At 41.6% G+C, this 11985-nt stretch overlaps 2 protein-coding genes across 2 annotated transcripts; both read right to left on the bottom strand.

Moving 5' to 3' along the window:
* Nucleotides 1-1295: 1295 nt before the first annotated feature.
* LOC140361860 (gap junction beta-3 protein-like) lies at nucleotides 1296-2878 on the bottom strand. The gene is made up of 2 exons (XM_072447746.1): nucleotides 2808-2878; nucleotides 1296-2112 (listed from the first exon to the last, which is right to left on the bottom strand). Exon 2 carries the CDS (start codon nucleotides 2080-2082, stop codon nucleotides 1387-1389), a length of 696 nt encoding a protein of 231 aa, XP_072303847.1. The 5' UTR covers nucleotides 2083-2112; nucleotides 2808-2878; the 3' UTR covers nucleotides 1296-1386.
* Nucleotides 2879-3463: 585 nt separating this feature from the next.
* On the bottom strand, nucleotides 3464-6105 carry LOC140361424 (gap junction beta-3 protein-like). Its single transcript, XM_072447135.1, has 2 exons — nucleotides 5548-6105; nucleotides 3464-3618 (listed from the first exon to the last, which is right to left on the bottom strand). Exons 1-2 carry the CDS (start codon nucleotides 6081-6083, stop codon nucleotides 3471-3473), a joined length of 684 nt encoding a protein of 227 aa, XP_072303236.1. The 5' UTR covers nucleotides 6084-6105; the 3' UTR covers nucleotides 3464-3470.
* Nucleotides 6106-11985: the final 5880 nt, after the last annotated feature.

Raw genomic sequence — 11985 nt, 5'->3', positions numbered from 1 at the left:
AAAGACGAAAAGTTATGTTCTTTGTAAAAATGTTGCTTTTAAATTCTCTGTGGTCTCGCTAGGCTATTTTCAGTGGTAAAAAGTAACAAGGTACAAAAGTAAAAGGACTGTACTTAATAATTTGTAATTGTAATTTACTTGTTTTTTATTTATTTATTTTTACAATAGGTACGTTATTGCTTTTACTTCACTACATTTAAGAGCAGGTATTTTTCATTGCTACACATATGATCTACATGCCAAATTGCTTAACATTCAGAATTTTACTCACATAGAGACGCAGTGCTATGACAAAAGATGAATTATATTGTACAATGAGGGGCACACAATTGACGAAAACATTATTTTATGGGATTTCTAGGTTTATTTGAAGCGTGCCACACTAGTTTGTGTGTTCTGGAGGTCTTTGGTGCTACCGCCATCATGTGGTTCAAATGTGAAAATACACGAAGTCATGTGCAGCTCTTTGTTTTGAAACGGTGTCAAAATTCATATTTGTTTTGATTGTTCAAACTCTTCAGTGCCACTTATTTTTCACAGCCGCTTTTTAGTATTTCCCTGATTTGATAATCACCCATTCCCACTGCAATGTATGCAGTTAAAATATACTTGACTCTAACCATTTTAATGTTATAACATGCTTTGAATGGTGGGTCTACCAGAAAAATAAAATACACAAAATCTGAAAGCAGATCTGAATCTTTATTATTATTTAAAATGTAAAAATCATAACCACATTTACCAAGTTGGCTGAACACCCTGCCTCCTATGAACATGTGAAACAAGTGCATGTACAATTTTCTCTTGTCGATCTCAGCAGACATTCCTTGAGCTATCTATATGTAAACAAGTCAGTGAGCAATCGTGAAAATGGGGGACACTGTCAGCTGCACACATATCTTAAAATATACCCCAAAGTATATATTGTACTAAAAATATGTAAATACACTGCTTGTCCAAAAAAAAGAAAGAAGGAAATGCTCTAATATTTCTATAGAACCTCCTTCAGCTTTAATTACTGCACACATTCACTGTGGCATACGTTCAATAAGCTTCTACAATATTAAAAGATTAATTTCCAAACAGTGTTGCATTATTTTTCACTAATTGATCTTGTATTAATGATGTGAGAGAGTGGTGACACATGCGCAAAGCCTTCCCCAGCTCATCCCAAATACTCTCACTGGGGTTCAGATCTGTAGTACATTAGTTTCTGCTGAGGCCAATGATTTGACCCTTCTCAAACACACTGGCGTCCTTTCCATGACCACGGGAGTTGTCTTTCCACATGTTTTTTTGGACAGGCAGTGTACAATAAAGAAGAATCATACAAAAATCAACATCTCTCTTCATTTCTTATAGCGGAGTCTTTGACCAGGAGCCATCTTAGTCCAGAATCTTTTCGCACCTTTTGGTATGGACGCTCCCTCTTTGCTTCGCAGTCACCGCTCGAGCCGCGATCAGATAAAAAATCTCGCACACATTTAGGATGATGCAGAAAACGGACGCGCCCACCATGAAATACGTAAACACCGTCTTCTCTGTGGGCCGAGCTATGTAACAATCAACCAGGTTTGGACACGGGCTTATGTCGCATTTGACCTTCCGGGGCAAACTGAAGGTGTCGTAGACGTAATGAAGCATGTAGAGAAACGTGACCTCGAACGCAGTCTTCATGAACAAACTCATTAAATATGTCCACCACAGGCCGCCGTGCTTCTGCCCCGGGTTATCGAACAGTTGCGCGTCCTCGCCGTTCTTGGCTTTGAATTTACGCTCCCGCTCTTCTCTGTAGGCCACGTGGAGCACGACCATGAAGGTGGGGCAGGTGACAAAAATGAGCTGGAGGGCCCATAAGCGGATGTGAGAGATGGGGAAATAGTAGTCGTAGCAGATGTTTGTGCAACCCGGCTGTCGTGTGTTGCAGTCGAAATGTCCCTGGTCGTCGCTCCATACTCTCTCAGCGGCCACCACGAAGACCATCACGCGGAAGACGAAGACCACCGACAGCCAAATCCGCCCGAACGCCGTGGAGTACTTGTTGACTCCGCTGAGAAGACCTTCGAGAAACTTCCAATCCATTTATGCTTTTGGATGTTTTTGAAAGGTCTGCTGCAAAATGAGAAAAGCAACGTTTTAATGATATCACATAATATCAGAACGTGCTCGGAAAAGGTTATTAAATATATGGATAAAACGCAAAATGTTTTATATCTGTAGTGTATTATTTCCCCATTAACCAAAACATGCACATACTAATCATCCACTTGTACTTTGGAACCAAATCACTAGATGGTGATAATGCTGCACAGCCACATTATGTTATATAATAATTATCTTTATTTACTAAGCACTTTTTAAACACAAGGTTTACAAAGTGCTGCATTGTACAATATACAAAATAATACAAAAAAAAATAGTATGCAGTAGCGAAATAAAAGAGGCAGTAAAAACAGACAGAAATCAAAAAAATTTAAAAAAGAAGAAAAAAATGTGTCAAATGTGACAAATCTATAGCATAACTTTATCAATCTAAATCTATCCATAACAAAGTCAAATAAATGCTTGTTGTGCCAATAATGATTTCAGTTTTGATTTTGAAAAGTTGAAATGTTTAAAAGTTGAAACATTTTTATGGGCAACTTTAGCAATTTAGATCACTTATAACCCAATGAGAACAAGTGTTTATTTTCTGAACCAAATGTAAAGTGTACCGCCATTCTTTACAGGTCCCTATTCTATGCAAAATTCTAGAAGGGTAGAACAACACTGTATAGCTAAATTATAAAATGCATTCAAAATCTTACCTGAAAAATATTGTTCAAGAGAAAAATGTGTTCCCTTCACGTTACAGCAGGTCTTGAGTGAACTGTGTACAGAACACTACTGTTGACCACAACCCAGGAGGAGTGGCCACTGTTGGCAACCATTCAGAATTCATTTTCAAATGTCCAACACCCAACACAGACCTTTTTTAAAAAAACTTTTATGGCCTCTATTATTATTATATTATTAGTTAATATTGTTAAATACATAAATACAATGAAAATATCAAGAAATTGTATACGCAAATAACTGCTATCTATCTCATTAGGAAACTCAGCTGTGACTCAGATTTGTACCACCTAACATTCTTGTTCAGACATTAATACAGTATCAGATATACTTGATACTACTGATACTACTAATACTTTACTGTGAAAGTGCCACTGCCAAGTCGTTCTGATACGATTCCAATCCCCGGCTTCATACATGAATGTGTGAATGTGCAAAGAATGTGGCCCGAAACTCAGGAGTGGTGTTTTATCAAAATGTCAATATTACACCTATAAGCAAATGTCTAATGTAGGGATGGCAATGCCACAATTATTCATACCATACAAAGTACTTTGATGATAATTTATTTCAATACTGATATATTGGTTTCAGTCCATGACCGGTCCTTCTCTAGGAGTTTGGTTTTCTGGTCATCAAGGCCTTCTCTTCTTGGTGTTTTCCCCTTTACAGCAGTCACAGAGCTTCTTTCCACACAGATACAGGACCTCCAGCAGAGAGATAAGAATGCACAAGCAACTGGTGACCACCATGAATATAGTGAAGATTTTCTTCTCTGTAGACCTGGAAAGTAAAGGACAAATGGCTATGAAATGTACGAGCTACAAGCTGTGCATTATTCGCCTGTATTTAGTACTAAAGCATAAAAGTAACATTCATGAGATTACTTTCTTATATTAGACTTTATTAGACTTAAGTTAAAATCCCATGTTGTGTGGCCTCGAGCTGAGTCGTGACACTTATTTTGAATTCTAGTTTAATCTTAATATTCAATAAAGACTAAACCAAATCTATAATTACAGGGGAAATTTTTGATGTATTTTATTTGGTCAGTATCAATACAGAAACATTGTTGTCTTGAACAAAATAAAAACATAAAATAAAAACTAATTGTCTTCTGGAATATTCCACTCCTTGATATAAAACACATTGCTTTGCTATGGTTCACAACTTGACTGACAACTGACCAATGTCAAACTGTTGACAAAGTGTCAAAGTGTGGTTAAGACCCAAGGTTCTATTCTGGGTCCTTTTTTTGTTTTTATTGTATGTTAAATGACCCAATGATTCAGTTAAACTGTCTAAAATATTATTTGCAGATGATATAATTGTATTTTATTCCCACGAGGACGAACTTTCTTATACAAGTTGTTAATGAAGAAATTGCTATATTAATCTACAATGGTTCAAGGCCAACCAAATGTCACTCAATGTTTAAAAAACAAATTATATATTTTTCATTCAAAATCAACCACCTTGGTTAAAATTGCCATTAACAATGTAAGATGGGTTTGTTTAATTGGCCTTATGTTACAAAACTTGCCAAAGTTGTAGATATTTTAGGGAAAACTCGGATATATACAAATTTTATCATTCAATATCGATATATTTGAGTGTCTGTGTGATGACGTAACGCAGACACTATATGTTCTTGTATTGTGAGTGATATTTTATTATTATTATTATATTTTCCATTTAGCCAGTTTCAACTCCTTAACGCTTCAACCGATTTCAACAAGTTATACCTCATTATGATCGCTTTCGCAGTAGTACGTGCGCTATTACTTTGGACATTTGAAAAACTTGTACTTTACGAGAGAGGTAGACTTTATTCTTTAGGCTTTATTCTTTAGAATTTTGGGACGGAGCCAGTCGAGAGAGAGAGAGAGAGAGAGAGAGAGAGAGGGAGAGGGAGAGGGAGAGGGAGAGGGAGAGGGAGAGGGAGAGACGCACTCCAGATTTTCAAGTAAATACTGTAATTGCTTGGGCTAGCACCCACCAGGGTAGTCTGGGTGGGTTTTCTTCGGGTGCTCCGGTTTCCCCCATCAACCCAAAACATGCACAACTGGTCAAATCCTCCAGCTATTGTTGTCCTGACCAAGTCTAGCACAAAGATCTGGAAATGTGCTGCACTGCAGCGACCACTGCTTCTGAGGAGGTGCTCCAGTGGCATTGAAGAATGGGTCAAATGCAGAGACACATTTCCCTACAGGGACGACCAAGTGTACCTTAACCTTAACCTAAACAAACTAAACATTAAACGATTTTGCCTCTACAAAAGCGAGCTTTAAAAAAATCGTAAAATTGATCAATTTGTTTATAATTCTATTGAAAAACTCAAACCTCAACATCTCAACAATGTTTTAATATGGAATTTCACGCATATCCAACCTGCAGTGGACATATCATTAGAGCACCTTACTCTCGCACAACTCAGTCCCATTTTAGTGTAGAGTACTAAAATGGGACTGAGAACTAAAATAGATTTCAATAGAGTAATTCAAATCTGGAACAACCTGTCCTCCTCCATTACAGAGCGTTAACAACAGTTTCAGTTGTGGTCAAACGTCTGCTTTTGAATAAGTACTTCCTACTTTTCCACATTTTTCTTTGACCATGACCGTGCTGGATATTTACATTTCAAACACACTGGATATTAAATATAATCACAATAAACTCAACATCCAAGTCAAAAAGTATTACAGCACCTACCTAGCAATGTAGCAGTCCACCACATTGGGGCAAGGATCTTGCCAGCATTTGACCAGAGGTGGAAAGAAGGTGGCCTCGTAGATGTAGAACAGCAAGAAAGTAAAAACCCCATCCACCGTGATCTTAAACACCAGGCTCAAAAAGTAGGTCCACCACAGCCCTCCACGCTTCTTTCCAGGGTCATCATAAATTGGCTTGCAATTCTTTCCATGCTTCAGCTTGTGTTTGCGCTCTCGTTCCTCTCTGTAGCTCACATGCAGGGTCACCAGGAGGGACGGACAGGTGACAAAGATGAGCAGGAGGGCCCAGAGACGGGTGTGGGAGATGGGGAAGTAATAGTTGTAACAGACGTTTTGACATCCAGGCTGGCGGGTGTGACAGTCAAAGTCTTTCTGCTCGTCTCCAAACACCTTCTCGCATGTCACCAGGAACACCAAAAGCCTGAAAATAAAAACAGTCGCAAGCCAGATTCGACCAAAATTAGTAGCGTGCTTGTTGACGCCATTGAGAAGATCCCGTAGGTTGTTCCAGTTCATTGTGAAAAACTGGTAGAAAACACAAAAATGGAGCAGCAGTCGCAGTAATAGAAAATAATACTGGTAATCAAATGGATTCTCACACATAATGACACACATAATGACACCTAGTACAAATTTACTTCAACAGGGAAGCAGTGTACTATGTTACGCAAACATTCCATTAGAATGACAATCACAACAAGGATGCTACTAACCCTTGTGATACCCGCAAATATAGTACGTGTTTTCTTATTTTACTATTCATTTGCATACATTATTAACATAAAACAAACAAACACACTCAGGAAAACACACAAGGAAAAAAAAACATGTTGTGGAGGGAGGGCGGAGGTCAGGGCCACTGCTAGCCATTTGGGTGTCCTAATCAGAAATGCTCAGTGGTGCCCCCAAAGCCCAGCCCACTATGAAAATGCATATAATGCGTAAATAAGGCCAATTTTAGAAATACAGACTATTTTGTTTTTCGAAAATGGAAACATTGCTTTGTGGATGAGAAAGATGACTTTCTGACCACTGGATTTAACACAAGGTTGTTATGACACTTTGACCAATCAGCGCAAATCTTTAATGTCCCAACGGCTTTCGGCCGATACTTTCCAGATTGATTCATGTGACTAATGTGACACTCAATTCAGAGTATCTGAATCTGAAATCATGCCTTTTTTATATATAGTTTTACTGTATATTTGTATATAAATTAAAATTACCAAAGCTAATATTTGCTTTGAACACATCTCCCTCACTTCAAAATAATAGGTGTTTTTTTTCTTTACCTGAAACTCAATTTCATGTTTTGCATTCAAACTGTGCTTGTAGCGGCCCTGCATTATAATGTGCCCTGAGCCAACTCTTTGTTTCCTGATGGGACAGCGCCAAGCTCTTCTGTCATGAGATCTTACTCTGCCACAATAGTGGCACATTAGATGTTAATTGTGTCACTCATTACGGCAAAATGGGCACGTTCAAGGAGTACCTCACAACAAAGAACAGGGATCGATTGATTGATTGATTGATTGGTTGTTTAAACAATTTAAAGCTGAATTAAGTTGTTTGAAACCGCACTCCACATGGAAAGACCACCATCCACCAGCTGTGGATTGGGACAATTGGGAGTTGTGCTATACTCGGTAACACCTCATTTCAAATGTAACTCATTACAAGCTCAATGGAAAAATTGTGAGTGAGAACATATTTGACGAGCCAGCGAAATCTACCAAAAAAATCTTAAACTTGAATGACTCATTGTCGTTTCCAAAATTGTCGAAAGACATGGCTGAATCTTGGAACAAAGCTGGTGCAAAGCCTGAATGATACAAAGATAATGTAAAGTCACCTAAAATACAGCTTACAAACAGAGTTTTACCACTTTCAGATAATAAAGTACTGCGCCTGGACAGGGTCCTGAGCAAATCGTTAGAGAAGAGAGGAATTAGAGAAGAATTCCTGCTCCATCAGCCAGTGACCGGGCCAATGTTTCAGGATCACCAGCCTCACAACCACAGCCTCCACCAAAGGATTCATCAGCTGCCACTCCACCACCACCAGAAAAGGATTCACCTCCACCGCCTCCAGCAAAGGACTCATCAGCAACAGCACCACAACAATCTTCACCACGGCTAGCGCAGGAGTCACTTCAGTTTTGTCCCGCAGGTGTTAAATGAAGGTGATGAATCCTTGGGTAAAATCTGTGCTTATTATCTGGAAAGAACTAATCAAAACATACAAACTAAACACAAATGTTAAACTCTTAAACTAATTATGATCAAAGTTTTGTACTGCACAGTACGGGCCTGATATTTAAGGTCTGTATAACAAAAAATATTACTTTTTTTTTTTTTTTACCAAATCAAAGGCAAAGTCGTGATACTTTAAAAGAATCCTTCGAATTAGAGAGACAGGACTTATAGGTACTCACAAATAAGGAGTTATTACAACCAAAAATAAACAAAGCAACACTAGCCCTCTGTCTGAATTTGTTAATAACGTATATAAAGCTAAACTCTCCAGGGGAATCATCTCAAAACTATATGAATGCATTATTCTATATCAAAAGATTACAAAAAACCCTACAACCTACTGCCACCCCCCTGTGGCACCTGGCATTCCAGTGGTCTCCCATCCAAGTACTAATCAGGCCCAAGCCTGCTTAGCTTGTTCATGGTCCCCTTTTAGATAGATAAAAATAAACTCCTTATCCTAACCCATATATTACACATATATTGTACATATTGTTTATTCAATTTGCTATTCCAGTCTACTCTTTATCAGCATTAGATAAATAGATCTTTCTAAGCTTTGTTTACATGCACAATTTTTTTTTTTTTTTCATTTAATTGATTTCTAGGAGTTATCAGAGGAATGCCATATAACCAATCTGATTTATTCCTGATTGCTCACATGTGTAGGTGTTGCCAAGGAAGAAATCTTGCATCTTATCTTAAGTGTTGATTGTTTCTGAACCGATTGTAATGTGTCAATTTTGAGGTCCTGAAACTCCTACATGAAATGTAATGGTTAAGAGGAAGAAACTTGAGTGAACTGTGTAAAGAACGCTACTGTTGACCATAATAACCCAGAGGAGTGGCGTTGGCAACGATTCAGAATTCATTTTGAAATGTCCAACACCCGACGCAGACCAAACAGTTCACTGCCACTGACTGAAGCCACACTTCTCTGCCTACACCTGCTGTTTCAAAATGATGACTTTTTTCTTTCTCTTTTTTTTTACTTGAATGGACTCCAGTTAGTTAATATTGTTGACAAAAATAATGCAAACTTCCAAGAAAATTAACTGGCAAAAAAACAACCAGACCTGACTGACCTCACTGTCCTTTTGTTCCCAGCAAACTGCTGTCTATCTCATTATTAGGCCATTCAACTCTGACACAGAGATTTGTGCCAATACTATTACTAATACTTTGTTGTGAAAGTGCCACTGCCAAGTCATTCTGATACAGTTCCAATCTATGGCTTCAGACATAAATGGGTGAAGGTGCAAAGAATGTGGCCATTGTGCCTAAGCTTAACCGAAACTCAGGAGTGGTGTTTTATCAAAATGTCAATATATACTCCCATAATTAAATGTCTATTGATTTGAATTTGTACTGAAGTTTCATTGGTATGACTGAGGTGGGTATGAGTTTCCAAAAATGTAGGCAAGGCAAGTTTCTTTGTGGAGCACAATTTGTACTCAAGGCAATTCAAAGTGCTTCACACAACAGGAAAAAAATGCATTAAAATCACAAAGACATGACAGAAATCACAAAACAGTTTAAGACATAAAAGAAAAGAGTGCAAAGAAAATCATTCAGTCATATGCACAACTAAACAACTGTTTTTAGCTTAGATGTGAACATTGTCAGAGAGGCCTGTCTCACATCTTCAGGAAGACTGTTCCGGATGATTTTAGCTGCATAAAACTGAAACACAGATTCCCCATGTTTAGACCTGACTCTGTGGCACCAGCAGGAGGCCGGTCCATGTTTAGACCTGACTCTGTGGCACCAGCAGGAGGCCGGTCCATGTTTAGTCCTGACTCTGGCACCAGCAGGAGGCCGGTCCATGTTTAGTCCTGACTCTGGGCACCAGCAGGAGGCCGGTCCATGTTAAGTCCTGACTCTGGCACCAGCAGGAGGCCGGTCCATGTTTAGTCCTGACTCTGGGCACCAGCAGGAGGCCGGTCCATGTTTAGTCCTGACTCTGGCACCAGCAGGAGGCTGGGCCATGTTTAGTCCTGACTCTGGCACCAGCAGGAGGCCGGTCCATGTTTAGTCCTGACTCTGGGCACCAGCAGGAGGCCGGTCCATGTTTAGTCCTGACTCTGGGCACCAGCAGGAGGCCGGTCCATGTTTAGTCCTGACTCTGGCACCAGCAGGATGCTGGTGCATGTTTAGTCCTGACTCTGGCACCAGCAGGAGGCCGGTCCATGTTTAGTCCTGACTCTGGCACCAGCAGGAGGCCGGTCCATGTTTAGTCCTGACTCTGGCACCAGCAGGAGGCCGGTCCATGTTTAGTCCTGACTCTGGCACCAGCAGGAGGCCGGTGCATGTTTAGTCCTGACTCTGGCACCAGCAGGAGGCCGATCCATGTTGAGTCCTGACTTTGGCACCAGCAGGAGGCCAGTCCATGTTTAGTCCTGACTCTGGGCACCAGCAGGAGGCCAGTCCATGTTTAGTCCTGACTCTGGGCACCAGCAGGAGGACGGTCCCTGTTTAGTCCTGACTCTGGGCACCAGCAGGAGGCCAGTCCATGTTTAGTCCTGACTCTAGGCACCAGCAGGAGGCCGGTCCATGTTTAGTCCTGACTCTGGGCACCAGCAGGAGGCCGGTCCATGTTTAGTCCTGACTCTGGCACCAGCAGGAGGCCGGTCCATGTTTAGTCCTGACTCTGGCACCAGCAGGAGGCCGGTGCATGTTTAGTCCTGACTCTGGCACCAGCAGGAGGCCGATCCATGTTGAGTCCTGACTTTGGCACCAGCAGGAGGCCAGTCCATGTTTAGTCCTGACTCTGGGCACCAGCAGGAGGCCAGTCCATGTTTAGTCCTGACTCTGGGCACCAGCAGGAGGACGGTCCCTGTTTAGTCCTGACTCTGGGCACCAGCAGGAGGCCAGTCCATGTTTAGTCCTGACTCTAGGCACCAGCAGGAGGCCGGTCCATGTTTAGTCCTGACTCTGGGCACCAGCAGGAGGCCGGTCCATGTTAAGTCCTGACTCTGGCACCAGCAGGAGGCCGGTCCATGTTTAGTCCTGACTCTGGGCACCAGCAGGAGGCCGGTCCATGTTTAGTCCTGACTCTGGCACCAGCAGGAGGCTGGGCCATGTTTAGTCCTGACTCTGGCACCAGCAGGAGGCCGGTCCATGTTTAGTCCTGACTCTGGCACCGGCAGGAGGCTGGTGCATGTTTAGTTCTGACTCTGGCACCAGCAGGAGGCCGGTCCATGTTTAGTCCTGACTCTGGCACCAGCAGGAGGCCGGTCCATGTTTAGTCCTGACTCTGGGCACCAGCAGGAGGCCGGTCCATGTTTAGTCCTGACTCTGGGCACCAGCAGGAGGACGGTCCCTGTTTAGTCCTGACTCTGGGCACCAGCAGGAGGCCAGTCCATGTTTAGTCCTGACTCTAGGCACCAGCAGGAGGCCAGTCCATGTTTAGTCCTGACTCTGGCACCAGCAGGAGGCCGGTCCATGTTTAGTCCTGACTCTGGCACCAGCAGGAGGCCGGTCCATGTTTAGTCCTGACTCTGGCACCAGCAGGAGGCCGGTTCCTGAGGTCCTCAGAGTCCGAGATGGTTCATATGGCACTAACATAGGCCATGGAGAGACTTGTACACATATGTACACCTGAATGAAGTATCTTCTCTGAGCCACAGGAGCCAGTGCAGAGACCTGAGAACAGGATTAATGTGATGGTACTTCCTGGTTCTAGTCAGGACTCGAGCAGCAGCGTTCTGGATGTACTGCAGCTGTTTTACAGCTCGTTTGGAGAGGCCAGTGAGCAGGCCGTTACAGTCTAATCTACTGGAGATAAACGCATGGATAAGTCTCTCCAAATATGGTTTAGACACTATACTTTTAATTTTGGAAATGTTTTGAAGTGGCTGTTAAAGTTCAAGTCTGAGTCCATTATTACCCCCAGATTTTTTACTTGATTAGTAGGTTTTAGAGCGAGACTCTGGAGGTGACTGCTAACACTTTCTCTTTGTTTCTGTGGCCAAAGATGATTTCAGTCTTTGGCGCACAGTCTGAAAGTTGTTTTGCCTCCACACCCTGATCTGTTGGATGCAGTGAATCCACTGGTCCATATTCACCTGCCGTCAGTGAGTCTGCATAATTGTGATATACGTACTAAGAGTACCTTTACTTTTAAAATGAGATTTGAGGGAAAGTTTCAAGTTATGATATGA

The sequence above is a fragment of the Eucyclogobius newberryi genome, unplaced genomic scaffold (genome assembly GCF_026437365.1).
Source record: "Eucyclogobius newberryi isolate DKJ021-1_F unplaced genomic scaffold, fEucNew1.0.hap1 SCAF_16, whole genome shotgun sequence".
In the NCBI taxonomy this organism is placed as follows: Eukaryota; Metazoa; Chordata; class Actinopteri; order Gobiiformes; family Gobiidae; genus Eucyclogobius; species Eucyclogobius newberryi.
Note: the sequence above shows the minus strand (reverse complement) of the source record. Positions and strands in the feature narration are given on the sequence as shown.

What these genes read in the sequence shown, in the direction of transcription:
- LOC140361860 (XM_072447746.1), bottom strand. Translation starts at nt 2,082, where the DNA reads ATGGATTGGAAGTTTCTCGAAGGTCTTCTCAGCGGAGTCAACAAGTAC.
- LOC140361424 (XM_072447135.1), bottom strand. Translation starts at nt 6,083, where the DNA reads ATGAACTGGAACAACCTACGGGATCTTCTCAATGGCGTCAACAAGCAC. An exon ending in GTGGACTGCTACATTGCTAG is followed by an intron (nt 3,619 to 5,547) that starts GTAGGTGCTGTA and finishes TTTACTTTCCAG; the next exon opens with GTCTACAGAGAAGAAAATCT.